This window comes from Acromyrmex echinatior, chromosome 12, assembly GCF_024713525.1.
Source record: "Acromyrmex echinatior isolate Ae372 chromosome 12, ASM2471352v2, whole genome shotgun sequence".
Classification (NCBI taxonomy): Eukaryota; Metazoa; Arthropoda; class Insecta; order Hymenoptera; family Formicidae; genus Acromyrmex; species Acromyrmex echinatior.
In genome coordinates, this window is record NC_141863.1 from 12713451 (window position 1) to 12739195 (window position 25745).

Consider the following 25745-nt stretch of genomic DNA (forward strand, 5'->3'; position numbering starts at 1 on the left):
AGACCTATACGCATCATCTAATTCTATCTTTCTACGTGTAAATTGTTGTTTAAAGTAATTGAATTTATGAATCGACTTATTAATCGACTTCGATTAATTATATAATATAAATTTTGTGATTCTAAATTATTATTAATATAATGAACTTAATTCTTATTTTATTTTTTATGACATTTTTTGTGGTGTTTGAGCCAATGTTTCATCAATAAACAGCAATAATACCAAATATAAGTCGTATAAAATCAAAAAACGATAAAAAAATGATGATCTTGACATATTCTTGCAGCCACCGTAAAAATAGTAATAATGTAATCATGTTTCGGATTTTCCCAAATTTAACAACAAAAAATCTTAAAAAATTAGGGCGAATGAGAGTCAGCGTGGTAGTTAATACGCAATCTTAAATCTTTATTCCAGAAAATAGAATCTTTATTCTAAAAAAATAGTATGTTTCAGTTCACTTTGGAACCATTCTCAGCAATTTCACACGATTTCAAAATATCAATCTCTTCAAGAAAAACCTTCGACGTGAATTTCTTTCCACCGAGCCATTTTTTCAAGTTTGGAAACAAGAAGAAGTCACAAGGGGCTAAATCTGGAGAGTACGGTGGATGCGGCAGCAATTCGTAGCGCAATTCGACCAATTTGGCTGTGGTGACTGCGGAGGAATGAGCCGGTGCATTGTGAGCAATCGCGGCTTTTTCATTTCCAAGTTATCATGCAAAATATTGAATGAATCATTCTGAAATTTTGTATGGCGTTGTTTGAAAGATGGTAATACACGATGGTAATGCCAACTTGCATCAACAACGTCGCCTGTCTTGAAACACGGATACTTATTGATTTGCCTATGTATGTATTATACCATTTAAAATCATGGAGACAGATAAATTAATTATTGCGTGTACTGTAGTAGTAATACAAATATGTTTATTGATGAAAATTCGAAGAAAACGACACCGAAGATGGGCTCGCAATATTTCAATGGATTCCAATCTAGTCTTATTTCGTGAATTAAAAAACATTGATTATGAAGAGTTTTATGTTTATATGCGAATGTCTCCACAAAGTTTTAATCGTCTATTGAATTTGGTACGTTCCATTTTATTAAAAAGAGTCCGTCGAAATAGACGGATGCTTCTAGATCATAGGTTCCTAACGTGGGCGTTCATCATCTTCCAGTGGGCGCTGAAGAGATCTAAGGGGGGCGTTGCTAGTCTTAAAGGCAGTAGGGGGGCGTTGAAGAACAAGTGAGCAAAAAAATACGTCAGAAAAATTTAATCCCCTAAATATTTTTTAAATAAATACTTAAACATTCACTTAATTATACAAATATTACAGTTGTGCATTTTTATAAGAATCAAATATGTCAATCAATCCTTCATACATATTTAAGTTGTATGATATGTAAAGTTTGTTTTTTTTTATATATAATTTTGTTCGGTTAATGTTTTCTTGTACAGAGTGATCGAAGTAAATGCATCTGTGCATATTTTGTCAGGTTCATAAATAGAGCGCGGATATTCGTGCTTAATTTCGTATCGCGCGCGAAGCACCACTGTGTAATATTTTTTATAATATATATTATAAAATCGTATATACAAATTAATAACACAAATTATAGAAATCAAAACCTTAAACGGTCTAGTTAGATCTTAAATGCTTGTATGATTCTTGTGTGAATTTATATACTATGTATGTAGTCCTTAGAAACTCACGCCGAAATGATTTTTCAGTCTTGAAACGCTAACTCTACGAAACCGCAGTAATATCACGAGTTAAATTGACGAGTTAAATTCATAAAGTTATAAATGATACGTGCCGTGTCCTTGTGACAGTATAATAAAGATGACTGCGAAAACATAAATGTATACCTATGTAAGTAAAAATTAACTTCAAATATATATATATATATATATATATATATATATATATATATATATATTGTATATAGTACAAATTTCTCCGTACGTTTTATTCATTTGCCATAAAACTCGATACAATAAAAAACCGCTATCTATTACGTAGATTTCATGAGATCCAAGAAAATTTTGTCGATGGATTGAAACAAATCATAAGCCGTAGATTTTTTGTCTTCCTCATCCCATTCGTTTCATTAAAAAGGGAAAGCAAATACGGCGCGAGTTCAAAATATTCGAAAAGATTATTATGGTGTTTTTTGGCTATCAGCATTCTTTGGAAAAGAATTAATCAGGTCGATCGGACTACTTTACCGTGAACTTTTATTGCTGAATTGATTGTTGCTAAAGACGAAACTGTGTTAGAATGTTTTAGTTTAATATTTTTAAATCAGTGTTCGCAAAAATTTGCACATTTCGGGCCGATTCCGGTGCTATCCCTACTACCATTCGAGGCTCGGCGACCAAGCTGCTGGGCGCTCACGTGACGCTCTGGAGCGTCTCTGAAGCTTAAACGAGTGGAGGTCATACTTTACTTATTAAAGAATATTTTTCTTGCAAAATAATTTTTTATTTCCTTAAAAAATCAAATACTAAATTTTCTAAAACATTTTGTCATAATAATTCTTTCCTATCAGAAATTATTTAATAATTGTTATAAATTTATATCGAGAAGTTTCTATAACAGACTTGCTAAGATTGAAGTCAGAAAATATGTGAATTTGGAAATTCCGTATTTTCCATTCCGAAAATTGAAATCTTATAAAGTAACGAGGATTCTATATCGCAATAACTATTTTCTTCTGTAAGCGAATATAATTATCATTTTAATTAAAATGATAAAATTATATTCGCTTATAGAAGAAAATAGTTATTGCGATATAGAATCTTTATTACTTGATGAGACTTTGTAAGACTTCGTATGAAAAACATGGAATTTCCAGATTCACGTATTCCCTGACTTCAATCTTCGCAAGTCTGTTATAGAAACTTCTCGATGTAAATTTATAACAATTATTGAATGGTTTCTGATAGGCAAGAATTATTATAACAAAATGTGTTAGTTAGTATTCTAAAAACTTCTCGGTGTAAATTTATAACAATTATTGAATAGTTTCTTGTCCGAAATGTGCAAATCTTTGCGAGCACTGCTTTAAATGATTTCCCAATAACTTATCCCATACACTGTTCGCCAATTGTGTTTGCTTTATGACAATTTATGTGTTCATCACCTACTATACCAGAACTCAGAAACATTCCATCTGTCGAAATAAAAGGGCTGCGTATACTTAGCCAGTTATCAAGTTTCTTCATCTGCACCATTTCTTTTAATGCGAGTCTCTCTTAACTCTACATTTTGAGAGTTGCCACAAAATTTTTCAAGTGCTTCGCAAATAAAGTGTTATTACCGCCTTATTGTAAAGTAGCAATTTTTAACCAAATTGCCATATTCAATTTTTTCTTCCAGTGTCGACATATTCTGCAAATAAATTTGGCAAGACTTTGCGTAAGGGAAATGCCCACTGGCGTGGAAGTAAGGAATCATTAATTTTATGATGAGCAATGTTTTTTCCAATTTCCTTTCAGCTTTACTAAAGTTCTTTATCAGAGTGATCATATTAAAATATTGCACTCACAAGTTTGCTGTAGGTTCGATTTTCTTCACTTCTTGTAAGTGCTGTTCTAATTTTTTCGACATGTTCCTGAATATATATTTGTTTTCAATCGTCTCTTGTGATTGAGGGTTGTCTCAAAACTCTCGAAAAAATTTCTTCAATAACACTTATCTCTTCGTCGTTAAAATTGATATAATTTAATATAACTTCGGCAAGAGCTAATTGCATTAGTAAGTATCTACAAATAACTCGAGAATATGCGTGTCCGGTTTGCATTTTATCAACCGAGTTTGGTGCATAGATAGTTCTTAGCAATTCCTTCAACCCTTTATTATAAAGCCGATGTTAAAAAGGACATCAGTAAGTGAAATCCAGGTCTGACTATAATATTATTTAATTCCAAATCTGGCCCACCAGAATGTACAATGTCAACGGCGGTCATGTATAGGGATCGAACGTTACAAACGTAGTTTGTACGTTTTCATGTTTAATTCCTTAGATTTTTCAATAGCTATCATTAGCGATGTGTACACAGTATTACAGTCACTCGGTAAAACCATTTTAAAGAGCAATAACAGCATTTTCGTTTGATCAAAAGGTTCTGCAACTGTTATGTTTTTCATATACTCTTATCATCCATTTTTCAAATCCTTTCCACTTTCCGCACATCCACAATACATTGCAACTAGATGGTACTTCATACTATATTCTTTCGAAGGAAAAAGATCGTCTAAATTTTCGAAAACGAGATTTTGCAGTTCCGCTTCTTTCTTTTTTTTTAAATGGTACGATGTTAGCAATTCCTTTTTTCTCGACAATTACAGACTTTTTCAATTTCTTGCATTTGTTCAATTACATCTGAACGGTATGTGATTGAGATGGCTGGAGTAATACATTTAATATCAGCCATGTTATGAAAGGTATTATAGCCATCAATTATACGAAATCGCAGTTGTCGAAGACAAATTGGCAAAATGCTCTAGGCTCGATGACTTCTGGTGGAGCCATTATCGATGTAAAGTTTGCACGTTGGTATAATTGGAACAAATACCGAGTTTGGATATTATATAATATTTGTACCAAATTTTTCGAACCCACCCTTTTATAGATAAATGAAGCAATACTGAATTGCAAGGGAGAGTTGAAAAAGCGAGACTTAATTCGGATATTATGGAATGACCAATTGTGATATATTTCTTTTTAAGCGATTGCAAATTGATTTTTCGTTTCTTCATTATTTTTTTCAAAAAAAAAACCGTTAAGGATTTCGGAATGTCGTCTTTGATACTATTTAAAAACTCATTACTTTGTGGGTACGACGCATTTTCGTAAACCATGTCTGCAATATCTCATTTTATTATTTCAGTTACTTTTCGTATAATTCTCAATTTTTCTTCTTTCTCATCGAGTTTTCTTGAAGTGTACCAGTTATCACTTAAAATTGCGTATCCAATATTTCTGAAGCAAACTGTCGGGAGACTCTTTTTTGGTTCACAATAATAATATAAGGCGTATGACTTTGCTCATGCAGTTTTTTTCCGAAATTCGAGGCTTTATTGTAAAAAACTGGTTATACATTTATGATTCAAAGTATTGTCCATCGCTAGCCACTACTTTTTCCCATCTTTCGGGCAGCATACGAATCCCGCGTCGAAAAAACTGGTCATCTTTTGAGGCGATTCACGAATCGATTCAATTTTTGACTTCTTCATAAAACCGGAAGTGCTGGTCAGCCAGGTCGTGTGCCATTGATCGAAACAAGTGATAGTCAGAGGGAGCAACGTCTGGAGAATACGGCGGGTGGGGTAGGACTTCCCATTTCAACGTTTCCAAGTATGTCTTGACCACTTTCGCAACATGGGGTCGAGCATTGTCATGCTGCAAAATCACTTTATCGTGTCTCTCGTTGTATTGCGGCCGTTTGTCTTTCAATGCTCGGCTCAAACGTATCAATTGCGTTCGATACTGATCGCCTGTGATTGTTTCAGTCGGTTTTAACAGCTCATAATATACTACGCCGAGCTGGTCCACCAAATACAGAGCATGATCTTGGAGCCGTGAATATTCGGTTTGGCCGTCGACGTGGAAGCATGACCGGGAACTCCCCATGATTTTCTGCGCTTGGGATTATCGTAATGAACCCATTTTTCGTCCCCAGTCACAATGCGATGCAGAAAGCCCTTCCGTCTTTGTCTTTCAAGCAGCTGTTCATAAGCAAACAAACGTCGTTCAACATCTCTCGGCTTCAACTCGTATGGCACCCAATTTCCTTGCTTCTGAATCATTCCCATGGCTTTGAGACGTTTTGAAATGGCTGATTGAGTCACTCCTAATGATCGTGCCAATTCTTTTTGATTTTGACAAGAGTCTTGATCAAGTAATGCCTTCAATTCTGCATCTTCGAAAACCTTCTCTCTTCCACCGCTATGCTGGTCTTCGACGTGAAAATCACCGTTCTTGAAGTGTTGAAACCACTTATGACACGTTCTTTCACTAATAGCGGCTTCACCATAAATATTTGAAAGCATTCGATGAGCCTCAGCCACAGATTTCTTCATATTGAAGCAGAAAATTAAAACCTCCCGCAAATGACAAGAATTTGGCTCGTAAACTGACATTTTCAATCAAGAATAACTTTATGATGCAGACACAAATCGACTAATGTTTCTTTTTGGATTATGTTGACAGATTCCCAAGTTTATTGTGTGACGTCTATGATCTATTTATTTCGATCACCACTTACCGCTAAAGCCATCTAAACGAAAACCGAATGAGCAAAGTCATACACCTAATAATTTCGTCCTTGTATTTTTCTTTTAATTTTTGTTTAACGGTACTTTCATATAGAACATATCTCTCGATTTAATCTATTAATTCTTGTAATGAGAATTGACGGTCTTCGTTATTGTCTAAGTAATTATATATTATTTGCATTGAAAATGATATATCAGTTGATTGAGGATGTTCAGACGTGCTTTGTTTCTTTACTTGGATTTTTCTTGAGAATTTTCTATAACATGGTTTATGGTAGATGGTCTTCGCAGTAACCAAATTCATTACATTACTTACACGACCCTTAACGTCTTTACCCCACTTGTCATTTCTTTCGTCGGCATATTTAAGAACATTAGGTAGAACATTCCAATTTTCGACTTTACGAATTTCAGTTCTTCTATGTAATTTTTTTGTTTCTTCTCAAAATCATCATCTATCTCTTTCGCGTAAAAGAAACATAAATTTTTGAAATCAAATGTAAATTCAGCTGATCTTAATTTCTTTTTAACTGATGACATTTTTGAGGAGGAAGCTTGGTCTTCATTTTTTTTTGCTTCTTTGATGTTACTTAGTCTTGTATAATTCTTTCTGCAATTTCTATGAATAACTATATTTCGTCCTATTAGTAATTCGTGTTTCCCATCTTCTCTTTCCTTACTACAATTTCTCAAAGTTTCTATGGCTTCTAGTCTAACTGTTAATGTCTAGTCTAGTCGTCCACAATTGTTTCTTCACATATGAAATATGTATTGTTTTCAGTCATTTTGAGAATTATTTTTAGATATTCTCACATTGACATTAAAAAGTTTCTATACTGGCAATACAGCATATACACTGAGAAAAAAAATTACTAGTATCAATAAAATATTTGATTGAATATTTTTTTTTTTTAGTTAAATTAATTTTTTTTACTCAAATAATATTGAGTTGTTACAAAAAATTATTTTTTTCAAGTAAATAAATTATTTTTGCACAATTGTATAATATATTTATTTGAAATTAACAAATAAATTTTTATTATAATTAAATATTATTTGTACGAAAAAAATTATTTTATCGCCGTACTATTCAATTAAATATTTTATTGATATCAGTAATTTTTTTCACAGTGTACAAATTATTTTATCACTATTTTTTTGGGGATCCATTATATATAACAACTTATTTTCCATTTTTAATACTTTAAGAATAACTGAACACACAAAATATAAAACATGCGACCTTAAGCCCAAGACACAATGTGAGGCAATAGTGATAGCGATAGGAATAGAGGAATCCAACATACTATAATATTAAAGCTAATTAGGACTTAGTTTTTTTAATTTCAAAATTATTGTAATTGGGTCTTTATTCTTATTTTAATATATTTATTTACTATCTTATTTAACAATTTCTTTTCTATAAACTTCTAAACATACAATTTAATGCTAAACATAGCGTTTATGTTTGTGTTATATTAAAAATATATGTTTATGATGTAAGTATTAGATTGTCAAACCCAATGGACATAGCTTCGATAACGTTTCAGCAAAGAATGGCAGAACAGGAAAGAATGCAGGAACAGGAAACCAGGAATAGTGCTGGGAAATGAGACAGAAATCGTACCTTTATGAAAGTCTCAACTTTCTAGAAAAGCATATGGCTCATAGAAAGTTAATATTCATTTTGTTACAATTATTGCAGATTTGTATGTGATTATATATATATTTTCATAAGTGTTTATCGTATTTCAGAACTTTATCAAATGTAAGTACATCCAATTCAATGATCAAACTGATCAAATAATAAATGAGAAGACAAATCAAGATAAGAACTGCATGGTACAAAGTTATTTTTTCTGAAATGTTTTGGTATTATTTGATTGAATGTATGTGTTTTTATTTTTCAGAGTACAGCTACTTTGTTATTACAGCAGTCACCAGCTTCATCATCACAGCAATCATATTCAGCGTTAGAACGATCCTCTGTTACACCATTGCAACGATCGACTGCTTCATCTGCACAGTTATCTCTATCATTATAGGAATTAACTTCAGCGTTAAAATGACCCACTATTTCACCATTACAACAATCAGTTGCATCGTCACAGCAATCGATTTTGCTATTACAACGATCACAATATCCTCAGATTCAGAGACATCAGAAAGAACGGATCTTCCAACTGCGTGTTTTGTAAAAAGTCAGAAGCGAATCGAAAAGAGTCGAAAAAATAATCCGATAGAAACTGCTTTTTGCAAACTTAATACTACATTGAGTATGATGGTAACTCAGGTGTTTTCTAGAAGGGATGAGGGTTTGTTGGAAAAGAACGATCCTGATATTCTTATAGGAAATCTAATCACTGCAGAACTCAAAAAAACAACGGAACCAAAGAAAAGTATATTAAAAAGGAAATTTATGGAAATTATATATTTCTGATAACTAATAATATAAAATACAAGTATATGTTCACAATGTGACACAACATAAACACAATGCGAAGGAATAACGATAGCGATAGGAATAACACGATTTCAATCTATCAGAAATCAGATACACTGGAATATACACTTTCTGATAGATTGAAATCGCATTATTCCTATCGCTATCGCTATTCCTTCGCATTGTATTTAAAGCTTATAGTATAATAAATGTTTTTTTTTAAAGTATAATAATGTTTTTTGAAGTACAAGAAATGTTTTTTAAAATGCATATATTATATGTAGTATAATAAATGTTTTTTAAGTGTAATAAATGTTTTTTAAGTATAAGAAATGTTTTTTAAAAACAGTCAAGGTCATTTATTTAATTACAAAAAATGATTATATCGTTACAGCAAGAGAGAATAATACTGATATTTCATTTAAAAAATCTGTTTTTTTTATATCTCAAGTTCGGAACTGGTGCAATAAGTTAGAGTAAAACAAATATAATGTCTCACTTTAACTTATTACACTAGTTCAAAACTTTTCAAGAAGAACAGACCTAAAACTCATTTGAAAAGAATATAAATGTCAAAATTTATTTTATAATCATTAATAATGAATATGTTTATGTATTTTATATTAATAATTAAAATTTTCAATTTTATTTTTCGTCATATCACGATGTAATCCCTGATATATATTCGAACTGCCATGGAACTTGGCCAGCAGGTGTCATGAAGAGACAGAGTATCTCGCATTATATAAGCATCTTTCGTAGCTCGATGTGCTCCGCATTTTCCGATGTGTCTTATATGATCACTTTGCGATTGTTATCGCCATTCTCCTTCGATTATTTTTCCTTTTTCAATATCTTTTTCTCTATCTGTGAATTGACAATATTTTTAATGCTTGCTGATCGTTTTTTGTTATTAGAAAATCGTGCAAGCACATTGCTGCTAGTACATATTTGCCAACAACATGGGCTAGCATAAATTCATCTTAGAAATATCCTCTATCTAGCTAAAAGAATTCCAAAGATATTTTCTATCGTTCTTCTGGCCTGTGATAAGTGATAGTTGAAAATTCTTTTTTGATCATTTAAAAATCTGCCTGGATAAGGTCGCATTATGTTGATAGACGTTTGAAAGGCTTCGTAGGCAACAAAATGTAGCAAGATGTTTCTTGATTCCTTCCTGGAAGATGAGCTGTTCCTTTTTCAAGTTCAATGTTTATATAATGCTTTTCCAAAGGTCGATCTTGATAGAATTCCCCCCTCGCTATCGCTGCCATAAGCATCTACATCAAAAAGCATAAATCTATATCTGGCATTACAAGCGGCCATCAATACGAGACTAAGTGTCTTCTTATAATTAAAGTACATAGATCCAGAGTTTGGAAGTGCCTGAATCATTATGTGCTTGCCATCTATTGCTTCAACACAATTTGGTAAATTCCACAAATTTAAAAAATCTGTACAGATCTCTTTCCATTCGACTTCTGTCGGAGGTTTCAAATAGATCAGCATTAAAACTTTTGCTATAACGGAGCATGTTTCTTTCACAATCATATGAGCAGTAGATCTCCGACTCTGTAAACTAAAGCCATGGATAGTATTTGGTCTCCGGTTGCCAAATATCTAATGTAACAAATTATTAATAATTATACTAGTTATTACCTTATTGTGAGATAAAATACAATTAATAAATCAAATATAATTATAATAATTGAAATGAAAATATACCTCAATGTTATAGCAAAACGCTGTTCTGGACATATTGATGGTCTTATACTGTTTTTTCTCAAATGTGGTCCTACCAGTCGAAGAAATTCATAAAATGTAGGCACATCCATTCTTGTATACGAAAAAAGAGATTTGGGTCTTCTTTTAATTTCAAAAACAGAGTGGAAAAGTCATTATACTATGAATGCCTCTGATTTATAGGGCGTACACACCACATCGTCGATTTCTCTTGTTTTTTCCACTTTCCATGCAATATATAATGCTAGCACAATATTTGCATTGCAATGATAAATATCAATTCATCTTCCATCTTACCTAAATATTTGCATGAAAATATAATAAATAGAAAATTGTATGTTTTGTATGTACGAGGGCGGTCCGATAAGTACTCAACGCCCGATGGAGCCACTATCGCAAGAGAAATTTACTAACGTGTAGTACATTCTCGTAGACGGCTACTGTCAAAATTTCAGCCGAATCGGACTCGTAGTTTTGTTTTGACCGCGTGTGGAAGCGGGCGTGTCCGCGGATTTTAGAAAAATGGAAAAAGAGCAATATCGGTCGGTGATTCGACAAATTGGTCGAATTGGGCTACGAGCTGCTGCCCCATCCACCGTATTCTCCAGATTTGGCGTGCGACTTCTTTTTGTTTCCAAACTTGAAAAAGTCACTCGCCGGGCAGAAATTTCAGTCGAACGAGGAGGTCATCGCTGCCACGGAGGCCTACTTTGCAGACCTCGAGAAAACGTACTTTTTAGACGAGTTAAAGAAGTTGGAGCATCGCTGGGTCAAGTGTATTGAGCTAAAAGGAGACTATGTTGAGAAATAAATCGCCACTTTTCCAAAATTTTCGTTTTTCTTTTGTAGGCTAAGTACTTATCGGACCGCCCTCGTACGTATATATATGAATGTTTCAAAAATACTTTCTATGTAATATATTTTTAATTCAAACATTATAAAATATATTTACCATTATAAAATTTTCTGATGAAAATCTGCTTAAAAAATACCTCATTGAAGGCAATTTTTGTTCTGTAATGATTTAATGTGACTTAACGGTTTTAGGTTACATCTACTAAAGCAGAAGAGCATACTATATGTACGCGATCTGATTGGTTGGCCGTTATTTCTTTCGCCACATTGTGCAACGATGGAGAGGCGATAATTTATATATTTCTTATTTCTACATTATTCCTATCGCTATACTATTGTTATTGCCTCGCATTGTGTTTAGGTCTTTACACGTGTAATGTTTACAGCAAAATTGGCCCGAAGTTGATGTTGTTAGATGCATTCTGTTATCCCGGTGGGAAGCGTGGAGGGAGGTTTCTACTTGAGCTGGAGGGTCAAGCACACCATTTCGGGACTCTTTGGAATCTTCAATAGTGTATTTCTCTACAAGTTAGTGAAGTTTTCACGAACTTCGAAATTTTTTTGTTTATTTGTCGATTTATTATCTAATTTTCTTGAACTAATTTAAATCCTAACAAAATTGAAGAAATTAAAGAATCTCAAGTAAACAAGTTAATTATTCAAGATTTTAATAATTCAATTAAATCCAATAAAGCTAGTAAAATTAATTTAAATGAACTACAAAAAATATTGTAAAAGGAAAACCAGCAAGTCGTTTTTGCAGCAAAGAAACTGATGCGTTTTCTTCCAATATACAAATTGAGGAATCTATTGCGATTCAAACTACTGAAAAAAGATTAGAAATATATTTTATATATATATGAATATATACATGTATACGTATGTAAAATATATTAAAATTTTCAATATTTTCAATCCTAAACGACTAATGATCTCCTATTTAGACCGATTTTTACTAGTTAGACCGATACATTACTGAAGCTACATTGGACGCGAATGTGTCTGAAATCCGGCCCGTCTAACAACACTGGTAGATAGTCAGTCGATCACGGAGCCTAAGAGAACACACATCGAATAAACGATTGCGAGTTAAGGCATCGTCGTCAGGCGTTCTCGCGTGTGTCCGGACCGAACGTGAATCAAGGCATCTGCCTCTAAGCGTGTCATGCGTCTGCATCCGTGATTCAGGGTAACAGCCTCAAAGCGTTCTCCGTATTTCGACTCAGGACATCAGCCTTAGGCGTCGTCGAAGGATATCAGTACAAACCAAAGAGTATACAGTACATCGTAAATATACGAATGTTATAAATGCGTCGTTATTATACAAACATTTCAAAGTGCGTTATTGTTAGCAAACTATAGATTGTGTTAACATTATGACATTTACAAACTGCGAGTCCCAGACGAAAATTTACTGTACAGTGAACAATAAACTATACGAAAAGACAGTGTAAATTATAGTTATTATTATTATTTTATTTGCACTGAACTACGGAACATTAAAAGACAAATATTAGATCTCGTCTACGCGTGATACAGATTACTAAAGCCATCTATTGGAAAAATAATGGATTTCTTTTTACTACACCTAATATATACTGAACAAATTGGAATCATACAAAAAATCATATAAAAAAATTAGTAGGATATGTGGAAAATGAATTGCCTCATGAGGATAAACGTTTACCTGTAGCTAAGCATTAGTATATTTATTAAACGGTGTAAATGAAAGGTGGAAATTGCCAATTGCATACTTCTTCGTCAACGGTCTTATTAAAGAAGAATTGGGTGAAATTACAAAGACAATTCTCTTTTGACGGATTTGCATCAAATATTAACATGTTTAAATATTTAAATGGCAATGATAATTTTAATAGCATTTTACATTCAACTTATGATTATAAGATTCCAATTATTCTGAATGTGTCATATGGTTAAATTAGTTAGAAATACCTCGGTTTCTAAAGAAATATTATGTTCTGGTGATAATATTAGGTGTTGGAATTAATTCGTAGCGTTTTACAAGTGATGGGAAGTACTTTCATTAATGTATTTTTTAATGCTCATGTGAAATAAATAACATTCTTTCATTAAAAAACGCTACGAATTAATTCCAACACCTAATACAATTAAATGAGAATTTATAGTAAAATTTGTTCATCTTCAAAACAATGGTTGCTTTCATTTAGCTAACAAGTTAACTTCTAAACACATACAAGGGGAGAAAAATAAAATAAACGTAAAATTAGCGTATAAACTTTAAGCGATAATTGTGCCACAGCCTTAGAGGTATTACATGATGATGGTCATCCAGATTGTATTGTCACAGTTTTATAGAATAATTTTATAGAATATATTTATAGAATAATAAACAATACTTTTGATTGTCTTAATTCCAGAAATTTTTTTACAGCACTTTTAAGGGGATGCTAGATCGACGGCTGAACTTGATCAATGTCGATAGTACAGATTTTTTTTTAATTTCAAATTCGATAATAGTGATATCTTTCATTCATTTTTTATACTTATTATATTGGGTCATCTAAAAAGTATCCGCAGTTTTTAGATGACCCAATATATCGTTGCGTCTCGCTCAAACGTATTCATCTGTCCTTATCTAACTTATTACAACGCCATCTCTTAGAAAATCGAACACTTACTGCTAGACACAATTATTGCTTTGTTTACCATTTCGAGTCTTCGCTCAGAGTTTGTATACACGTCATTTGCAGATCGATATAAATCTTTCTTTTGAAGCTTTTAATGTTAGTTTCATAAACTCAGTATTATTTGTGCATTAATGCGCTGAGTGCTGCACTATCGTTTGGTCCAGACGAATTATAAAACTTTTGTATTAAAGAAACATCTACGTCAGATAACAGTTCTACAAGTTGAAAAAAATGTAAGTTTTTAACTTTTTTTCCAATTTTATAAAGTCTATTGCAGCACTTCTTGCGTCTACTTTAATCTAGTAAAAGGATTTTTTATTTCGTTCAATAAATTCGAAGATTTATATCGATCTGCAAAATATCGACAATTTGGCCACTCCAACATCCCTTTAAGAAGCCATTGTCTAAAGATAACAAAAAAAATTTTTTTTTCTTAGATACATCTATAAAATATTTGTTATCTATTATAATTGAACTCAAAGGCAAATTAGTGATTGAAATTTAAAAACAGGTTTCCTGGATTTAATTACAGATATGAAAAATCTAATTTTTGTTTTACGAATATGTAGAAAGGATATTTACAATATATACTTACTTATAAGTTATCATAATATCATTTGGAAATATTCTTTTCATATATTGACAATTATAGCTTCATAAACGCCTTTTGTATCATAACAAAACCCTCTATACAAGGAAAGTGTGTTTCATTAGATAATATTCTTATCCTAAATATTTCATCATCGCCCAAAACATCAAGTTTAAATATTGAAAATAAAGATAAAAATAACAATCATATTTTAATTAATGATATACCATTGCTGCATATCAATGCTGCTAATTACACGATTACGTACATAGTAGGATGTGTCAAAAAAAATTTTTAATTTGATTTAATGTCATATATGTTATCAACTGCGGAACAAATGTGAAGAAGTAAGATCTACACTTATTGATAGAAAAAATTGTGGATTTTTAAATGTCTGTTAAGCTAGCACCTCCCCCCCCCACAAAAAATCAAAATAGCACCTATGCCAGAATTAAATGCTTTTTATGTGCTAATTATGTACTCTAATGCCAATTTATGCTCGAACGGTTACAAACATGTGCTCGAACACAATGTGCTCGAACAGATATAAACGAAGTACAAAAGCGCTACGTTAATTTTTATTTTTATTTGATAAAATTGGACGCCAAGTTCACATCGGTAAAAAAAGTATCATTTTTTTGGCTATTTTTGCTTATATATTAGGTGTTGGAATTAATTCGTAGCGTTTTACAAGTGATGGGAAGTACTTTCATTAATGTATTTTTTAATGCTCATGTGAAATAAATAACATTCTTTCATTAAAAACGCTACGAATTAATTCCAACACCTAATATATCATAGGTATACCTTAGAATCATCGTAATTTTTTTTTTAATTTTGTAGAACATTCTTATATTAATTACTGAAATATAGAACATCATGGCGTACAATTTGCGTATATTATAATAAAACAAAAAGAGGCACGGATTCGATCAACTTAACCATGCTTTCACTACCAGTACAGCAACAATGAGGTGGCCAATGCGCTATTTCTTTAGAATATTTGATCAAGCACACATCAATTTAAGAATCTTACTTGCAAATGGATGATAATAGTGAAAATCAATCCAAAGTATTGACATGTCATCAGTTTATAAAAACGTTTATAAAATCGTTATGTGAGCCATTTTTGAAAGAACTATGCTATTTCATCGCTATGTGCTGACGTCAAAATGGGCATAAAAAATATTTTACAAATAGCTTCAGATTCGTTAAATGTAGACAATGAAAGATGCTAATTTGATAAGCAACAGCGATATAATATTTGCAACTATAAAAAAACTCGCAAGGGTTTGAAAAAACCCGGACCTAGATGAGTTTTTTTAAAAAAAACTCAGGTTTTTTGGGGTTTTCCGAGTTTTATGCATTTTTATTCTTTATATTGGGTCATTTAAAAAGTATCCGCGGTTTTTTCATTCAAAAATTGAACAAACCGCGGATACTTTTTAAATGACCTAATAGTCCAATACTAATGGTTTGCAAGATTTGCTATTCAATATGATATAATAGATAATTTCATTATGAATTAATTTCAATTTAATTATTTTATTAGGTGTACAAAAAAGTTCTGAGCTTTTTTTTGTAAAATTCAATCAAAACATCGTATGTAATCGTACGGAAATGGCTTGCTGCGTAACGCCAAGCTGTTCTGCAAGCTCCTTTTCAGTTTGCGCAGAGTTTATATCCAGCAGTGCTTGCAATTCGTCCGTTTCAATCTTTTCAGGGCGTCCAGCACGCGATTCATCTTTAAGACTGAAATCTCCTTGGCGAAACTTTTGATACCGTCTTTTACATGTAGCATGACTTACAGCGTTCTCTCCATATGCAGCACAAATCATTGCAGTGGCTTCAGCAGCATTTTTCTTCAGATGAAACGCGAAGTGGATGGAAAATCGAATATGCTCTTTTGTTATTGCCATCGTGAACACTACTGATTTTTGAGATTATGTGCATCAAACGCCAAACCGTATGGCATTTTAGAAGGCCAAATGTTAACGCTTTAAAACCGCAAAAGGGCGGGAAGATATATAAAATTTAAATTATTTCGGTTGTATCAAATCTAAAGCTCAGAACTTTTTTGTACACCTAATAATTTAATTTATTAATTAAAATGTAATATACATGCATATTTGTATAAGAAACATTCTATTTCTATGCCAAATCGACCCGATCAGTCTTGAGTCAATCATTTTTTTTTCAATTCATTTTTTGACAAAAAATAATTCCATCAAGTGGTGAGATTTTTACGTATAGTTTTTTTTATAAATTTGCTCAAAAAAAAAAAAATAAACATATTAGGTGTTGGAATTAATTCGTAGCGTTTTACAAGTGATGGGAAGTACTTTCATTAATGTATTTTTTAATGCTCATGTGAAATAAATAACATTCTTTCATTAAAAACGCTACGAATTAATTCCAACACCTAATACAATTTTTAATACAATTTACTACAATTAATATTTGAAGGATGAAAATTAAAACTAAAAATAAATTAAATTAAACAATTTTTTTTTAAGTTTCTAAAAACCGGAAAAAAATTTTATCAAAATCTCAAAATATTTATTATTTATAATATATTTTTTGTGAATTTTTTAAGAAAATAGCATTTTTAAAAAATCATAAATTTTATATATTATAATTTAATAAATAAAGGAAAAGTTGTATATAATTTTTAATAATTTCATGTAAATGTTTCAAGGCAAAAATTTCAGTTTTTATTTATTTACTCTAATTTATAAAACTCTGATTTATAGAATAAAAACTATGATAGCCAGTTTGAAATATTTTAGTTTAAAAAAATCGAAATTTTTGAAAATTTCTCTATAAAAAAACTGGATCTTCGACTTTGTATGTCGAAAACTATTATTTTGAACGTTCTATCAGTAATCGTGCTTCGTGACAGTGATGCAATTTCGACTCCAAGCACATTGACATTTTCATCAAAACACTGTCGACCTGTCCGTATGGCCGCGCACCTATGGCAGCGTCTTTTGCGCGACTTCGCGATCGTCGCTAAACAAATGAATAAAGTACAAACGAACTCTTTTGCCGATGCTGAAAATCATCTCAGATTTGTCTCAGTCCAGCAGTGCAACAGTAAACATTGTCGTTTTTAGCCGTTAAAAATATTCATAAACTGTATTTAGCCGCATCTTTCGATACAAATAATTATTTTTCATTTAAATTTTGCGTATCATTATGTCAAAAAAATTGAAAGGATGTGGTAAGAAAAGTGTTAATGAATGATCCAAAGTTTTGAAAATAGACGGCGATTCAAAGTGCAAATGCAAATATTGTTATGAAGCAGTTCTAAAATTGAAAGTATTCGAACTCATTTATAAAAATGTAAAGCTCGAAATTCCGAAGAAGATGAAATCGATGAAATCTCAATATTGGAAAAATCCCAAGCACAGATGACATCTGGAGAAATTGGTAAAGTTTTTTAAAAATTATCATCGCTATAATTAATTTATCTCATGCTTGCATGTGTTTGAAGTGTTTAAATTTTCTTGCAGAACGATTAGCATTATAGGGCTTTTAACTTTTAATAAAAAATTCTTAATCTAAATTCAAAAGAAAGCTGTTACGAAAAAGCTTTTTGCCCTGCTCGGGACAAGTAAAAGAAATTTCTTATAATTTTTGAAGCGAAAAATTTGACATTGATTAACATTATACACAGCAGAAACACATAGAAAATTAAGTTTAAATGGAGAAAATGCGTGGCATCGCAATCATTCGCAAGACAAAAAAGTTTGTGTGCTTTCACAAACATGTCACGCGTCCGCGATCTGCCGGGCGGGGGGAGCAACGTGTTAACATTTTCATGCAAGCAACTCCGTTGTGTCTATTATCTTTGCTATTAAATTTAAATATAGCAATTTTATGAAATATTCTGTATTTTTCATATTAAAACATGATGTATCACAGTATGTACTATATATGTAGTGTAACGTCCTGTCTAATTGTAATGCCATGTGTTTTCCTGATTTAAACTCAATTTTCTATGTGTTCCCGTCACGTAACGTAATTTTAATAACACTATCGGAATCTTCGATTCAAAAAACTATAAGAAATGAGGTTTATTTTTTCCAGGGCAAAAACAGGTCTTTTTATAATACCCTTCTTTTACTCTTTTAGACTCAAATTTTTCTTTAGCTAACTATAAATTCTAAAACAGTTTATGTAGGAACCACGATTTAAAAAAAAATATTGTAGTAATAAGTAATATTTTAATTTAATTAATTAAAATATATTCATTTTAAATAAATTTGAAATTTATATTTTAATTAATCAGTTAATTTTATTAATAACGTTTTATGTTAGTTAAATATATTGTTTTAATTATTTATAAACGTACAGTTTCAGCTTTTAAGTTTGGTAATACTGTATAAACATAAAACATTCGCCATTAAATGATAAAATCGAATAGTTACAATCGAAGTTGTAATTATTATTTATATCAGTAATGTATTAAACAAAAAAACATAATAACAAATACTTTATATTCATTTTTAGAGGAAAACCAAAAGCAAACAAATGCGCATGATTCATCTCAAATTAAAAAGAGGAAAGTTCAGAATGTAATTACTGATTATTAAAATTACAAGTAACCAACAAGCGCAAATCGATCAGAGTTTTTTCGCAGCAAATCTTCGGTTTAATGCTGCGTAACTAAAAAGTTTTGAAAAAATGATTCAAAATTTACGGCTAGGTTATAAATCTCCTTCATCAAAAATGATCGGATGACACTACATATCTTCTTGATCTTTTGGACATTACATATGAAAAAAACGAAATTGATCTTAGAGAAAAGCTACAATCAAAAAGCGTAAAAAAGCGTACTTATAATAGATGGTTGATCAAATGTCCGTAATGATCCCATCCAGGCAATAAGTTTATATACGGGTATTGAAAGTTTTCTTTTTGATGCTTACGATTCTGGATCAGAAAAGAAAATTTCAAAAAGATGCGCTGAGGTTGTGGAAGCTGCTATAAAAGAGTGTAAAGAAAAGTACAATGCAAAGGTTTTCGCCGTGATCACGAATAATGAGAATAAAATGTCCAAAATGTGGCAGATTTTAAGAGAAAAAAACCAGTTGATTGCGTACGGATGCTCGACACATCTTTTAAATTTAGTGGAGAAAGATGTAACGCCTCAGACTATACTGAAGCAAGTTATTAAGATTCAAAAATATTTTCGTAATGTACATGGATGGTTCAAGGAAAAAAATGGTCTTATACCACAAATTCTTAACGAAACTAGGTGGAATTCGCATCCAGAATGCGTCAAGACCTTCCCCGCAAATCATCATAAATATAGAGAAATTGCTCTGGAATAAGACAATGAATTTGATGATTCGATTGCAAATATTTTAAATAACATGGGAATTTACAACAAATCGATATATTTAGGAAAACAACTATCGATAGTTGCCTCAGCATTAAATGTACTGCAGCAAGAGTCAACATCTATATCGAAGGCAATCGAAGTGTGGTCTAACTTACTAAACGAAGAAGATTTGAAATTATATAAAAGTTTTTTTCAGAAACGATTTGATCAAGCGATCACAACATTGATTCATCTATTAGCACACATGATGGATCCGGAATTTAACGGACAACATTTAAGTATTGAATAAGAGAATATCGCCGAAGAATGGATATCTAACAATTATCCTGAATATCTTCCAGGCGTAATGACTTTTAAAATTAAAGATGAATTAACGATGAATTTTTTCCGAAGGCGATGTGGCAAGAAAATGTCATTGACAGGTTTTCATCTTCGAAATGGTGAAAAATCATGGAGAAAAAAACCGAGAAATCCATTAACTACCAAGTGGATTTTGCGATTTCTTTTCAAATTTGCTATCTTGTCCTGCATCTTCGGCATCGATTGAATGATTTTTTTCAATCTTTGGACTTGTATGGTCGAAATTACGAAATCGACTTGGAGTAGAAAAAGCTACGAAGCTAGTAAAAGTTTACCGTTTTTTGCGATCTAATGATGATATAAATCTTGATTGGAATTAAAATACAAAATACATTTTTATTCAAAACAAATTTAAATTTAGTTTTTATTATGTGTCCTTTTTTTATTTTATTTATAATTCATTTCTAATATTAAATTATTTTTATTTATATTAATTTATATTAAATGATTTATTTACATTATTATTAAATTTTAATTAGACTTTCTGGTGGATTTTTTAGGTGGGTTTTTTAAGTGGGTTTTTTTTAGTAGATCAACCCTGCCGCAAAACAAAAATGCAATGCATCGTGCAGACGGACTATGTGTGATCGTCATCGCATGTATTTGTACACTGAATGTAGATTGCAGTAAAATTTATAAATTTTTAATAATTCCTCGGAAAAAAAAACAATATAAAACGATTTTCTTTCATTTTGTAGAATAAAAATAGAATGTTTAAATATGAAAACCTCTATTTTTTCAATTCCCAAAATAACCTACATTCAATATACAAAATAAATACCATTTATCTGAAACCAACTTACAAACTAATTTTTTTTTCAAAGTATCATATCTGAACAACAATTCTGTAAATTTTTAACTTTTAACATTGAATTTTTTAAAAATTATAATTTTTCAAAGATTTTACTCGTTTTTTCTCTATTCATTGAACTCAAGAAATTTTTTCACAAAAACAGTAATAAAAAACTATTTAATCAAAAACTGTTTGAATGTAGGCATTCTACAGATCTTGAAATTGACCTATAATTTTTTTCATATTGATTGGATTTTTTAAATGAGAATGACAGTCGTTTAAAAATTGCTCTGTGTGAGCCACCCAAACGTATCAAAAATGATCGAAAAAAGAGGTCAACGAAGAGTTAATTCAAATTTAAAATGTAAATTTAACTTATGAAATAAAACTTATGAAAATATCATTATATCTATACACATTTAATGTAATGTAAATCTAGTATTTTTTTCTTTTTACGCAATCAACACTCGCATTAACTCTTACACTTTCTCTTTTAAATCATATAAAATTATTTATTAGGTGTTGGAATTAATTCGTAGCGTTTTACAAGTGATGGGAAGTACTTTCATTAATGTATTTTTTAATGCTCATGTGAAATAAATAACATTCTTTCATTAAAAAACGCTACGAATTAATTCCAACACCTAATAATTTGAACGAGATAACGAAGAAGCGGCTTCCTTATACACATATGTACATAATGAAAATGTCGAGATTTAGTCAAATATTTCATCAATCAGTAATCGGATAGTTATTAAGTAATAAGGTTGCTATGTTGAAAAGTAACAATTAAATTTTTTATGTGTATATGACTTTGTCGTTGATCAATTTCCGAATTTGTCTTAATACTGTCTTTCGAAAAAACATTTAAAATTTCTACCACGTCAGTTATAACAGACTGAGTTATTTTCGCAATACATTATTTTTATTTTCTATAATAATATCCTCAGCCTTATTAAAGACGCTCATAAAATATTAGTATTTGAAATAGGACCGCTTACATTAATTAATATATCAAAATATATATATATATATATATATATATATATATATATATATATTATTAACATAACACATTTAATAACGCGATGTAATTGCCATTAACAAATCCATATATACTAATTCCATTATTTAATAATTGCTTGATTACTGATATAATATTCATCCATCTGAACATTCTCATCATACATGTAAAAAAGTCACTTCTTTGTTATCTCTACTAAATAATTTTATATGATTTGAATAAGAAAGAATACTTTTAGAAGTATGCAAACGTATGAAAACATTAGTAGAGGAAAATAGTTTGAAGTATCTTTGGCAGACAATGTATGTTGGATTGGATTCGACGTCTTCTTATAAAAACATAAATTATTTTCTATATAATTTTTACAATAGAAAATTTGTTTTCAAAGCAGAGAATTTGTATTTTAAAGCAAAGAATGTGTGTTTTTAAAGCAAACAAATGATGACCAAAACAAGTTCTCTGCTGTAAAAACAAAAATTATATAGAAAATAATTTGTATTTTTGAAGCAATACCCGCGGAAATAATGAAGTCACAACAATTTTGATTCAGCGTGATAAAATAAGTTACATAATTAAACGCAGATCATAAAATAACAGATTTTTAGCCCAATGTCGATCCTTGATTACGTAGCTAATCCTCGTATCTTTGGTCTAAAGAAACTTATTTTCGCACGTCTTTGTCTGATATCATAGAACTTGGAAATTTTGTGATACACTGCAATCTTAATTAGACCAAATACATGAAGATTAACTTGACGAATTAATTGATCGACATTGGCTCAACTTTTGCTAGAAAATCGATTATTTTATGTTCTGCGTTTATTTATGTAACTAATTTTGTTGTAACTTCATTATTTTACTTATTTAATTATTTTACATACTGGCCATATCTTGGCCGAAACGTTTATGTTTATTTATATCAATTTGAGGAATTTTTAAATATGTGACTTTCGCTAACGATTCAGCGTGTGGCTTTTTTGCTCTTTTATTTATATGTATATTGTATATTTAAGCCACGTTTGATAAATTTAAAAGTTATATGGTTTGGAGGAGGACATAAAATGATGCTATTAGTTCGACTTTGAAAAATTGTTTAAAGGTCAATTTCTTAAATAGAATTTCATATATTTTATTGCATATTCTTGTAGTCTATCTCAAAAGCTTTCCAAAACATTATAATTAAGTTCATTTTCATTAATGTTCTTCTTGAGTTATAAGGTTTGCAAGTTGCAGCACCGATAGTTAAAATTTCTTGAATGTTATTCAAGACCATGACTTGGATAACATTTGTCAAGATTAAGGTTTGAAGGTTGTTCCTCTAATTTTCGCACTAAAAATTACATTTCTATGTAAAAATGAAAATAAGAGATACAACCTCCAATAGCCTTGATTTTGACAAATGTTACCTAGTCATGATTACCTAAATCCTGAATAACATTCAAAAGGTTTTAACCATCAATAGAACATCTTGGATAATACTAATGCTGGCGGTACTGTATCTTTGAAATCTTATAATTTAAAAAATACTTAATTAAAAATAATTTCATTATAGTGTTTTGGAAAGCTCTCGAGGCAAGCTATAAGAATATGCAATGAAATATTAATGGGATTTCATTTAAGAAATCGATGACCTCTACGTGACCTTCAAACAACTTTCCAAGGTCAAACCAATAGCACCATCTTATGTCCCTTTCCAAACCATATAACTTTTTTTTCTGACACATTTTTCTCCAAAATGTACTGTTCAAGAGATATTTTAGTGCGTCAATTAAAATAATACATCTGTATATAGAATTTACACTGAATTATTTAAGTATTAAAGATTTAACCGTTATAGACATTTAATTTCTACTTATTGGTTGTGTTCTTACATATACGTACAGTCTAAACATAAAATTCTTATTATTTATAAGTTATATTAGGTCTGTTTACATTATTGCACTTTTTATACTCAGCATCTTTTCTTTCTTTCTTTCTTTTCAAAGCCCAAATATGTGTCTTTCTCATTTTAAAAAAATTATTGAAGATTTCAAGCAGTACAAACAGACTTGTTATCTGACTTTTGACATAGCCTTTGTTGTTACTCTGTATTTACATTACTTCGACACATATTTTACTTGCTCTATTCGTACAATTTGCTCTATTTTTTTTCATTTGAACATTAAAGTCTCTTCAATATAACTTTATAGTGTCAACATCTTTATTTTAATTACTTATTTGATTATTGTTTATCATGATAAAGATTAAATACAAAGCTTTCTTGTCCTTCTAAATTATTAGAGAATAAATTATTTATTATATTACTTAAATTTATTATCTTTATCTTTCCTCTTTGATTATTGTCCTTCGAATATTGCTGTGCAACTAATGAGTTATATTTCATTATTTGTAACACTTTTAAAATTTGTTTTCAATAGACATGGCAATTTGGAACTTTCTTGACGTACCTGTTTTTTGTATGTGAAGGAAGACCATAACATCGTGAGCGTTGATATCAAATTGAAAGGTGTCATTGGCAAAGATGTCATCATAGCCTAGACTACCCTGGATGCTCTGTAGCTTGAAGGCGGGATGCACTGAGAGCAAACCATTTCTATCAAGCTCGATGGAAACTGAAGAGAGCGCAGCGGAACCAGCGACAGGTGACCCAGGGATGGACAGGCTCTCTGACAATCCAATAGACTCCCTAATCTCGCGGTTTGTCAAAGCGCACACGTGATCAGGGCAGAAGTAGCCCAGGTAAATGATCCCGGTCAGCGCAAGGAACAGGCATATCCCGACGATGCTACGTAGACGATTCTTGCGTGGGTGCCGCGATTCCATTCTCGTCGCAGACCTTCCGTCGTATATATTCTCCTTCCCCTCCCCCTCGTCTTCCCTTTCAACCTCCGACGCGACGAGCACTTCCAGCTCGCTAATAGTAGCGTCTATCTCCGCATCGACACCCGTTCGTCTGCCCATTATTATCGTCACCCATGTTTCACGTTGCTTGACACTAGCAACTTCACCAGCTCTTAACGAATTGTTGAGTACAATTGACGTTTACCATCGCACACTGACACGATCCGGCTGTAAATACACTCGAGTATATCGGCCATGACAAAAAAAAATAAAAGTTCGCTTAAAACACTCGACTAGGATTGACAAAAATTTATCCAAGGAATACGACTAGGAACACACTATATTTCAATAGCATAGGTGTAGAGGAATAATTAGAAAATATATTCTACTTTGATAACGATTATCAAACTTATTTAACAAAATTTGTCGCACTTACAGCGCACAGGCAGTCACGGATTACATTTATACAATCAAGAGAGAAACTGAGATGGCTGAAATAGGCCCAGGGGTTCCAAACTTCTAGTACGTTAAACAGGGAACACAGACTCTTAGGGTGAAATCACACAGTGCGGAAAACGACTGCGGAATAGAGAATGCGTCATAGAAGCAACCAATCAGCGTTATTCAGTGTTATTCTGAATAGCGCTAATTGATTGATTCAATGACGCATTCTCTATTCCGCAGTCCTTTTCCACACTATGTGATTTCACCCTTAGGCCGGATTCACACCTTGACGGATAAACGGAAAGCGGAAGCCAATCAGAACTCATAGAAAGACAGAGCAGACAAG

General features: G+C 31.3%; 2 protein-coding genes and 1 pseudogene across 11 annotated transcripts in view; 1 reads left to right on the forward strand and 2 right to left on the reverse strand.

Annotated features, from left to right (window-relative positions):
- Hs6st (heparan sulfate 6-O-sulfotransferase) overlaps positions 1-25457 on the reverse strand; it is a 162419-nt gene extending 136962 nt beyond the window's left edge. For all 10 annotated transcript variants that reach the window (XR_015546931.1, XR_845732.2, XR_845733.2 and 7 more), the window contains exon 1: positions 24562-25457. Coding sequence is in view for 2 of the 10 variants with exons in the window: in XM_087411874.1 (XP_087268000.1) it covers positions 24562-25075 (514 nt within the window). In the remaining 8 variants the exon portion in view is untranslated. The remainder of the gene's footprint in view (positions 1-24561) is intronic.
- LOC147907944 (uncharacterized) lies at positions 4449-8889 on the forward strand (annotated as a pseudogene).
- Positions 9588-13389, reverse strand: LOC105143422 (uncharacterized). The gene is given in 2 exon segments (XM_011051746.2): positions 9588-10310; positions 10457-13389. Coding segments are annotated over 2 exon segments (693 nt in total). The 5' UTR covers positions 10567-13389; the 3' UTR covers positions 9588-9727.
- Positions 25458-25745: the final 288 nt, after the last annotated feature.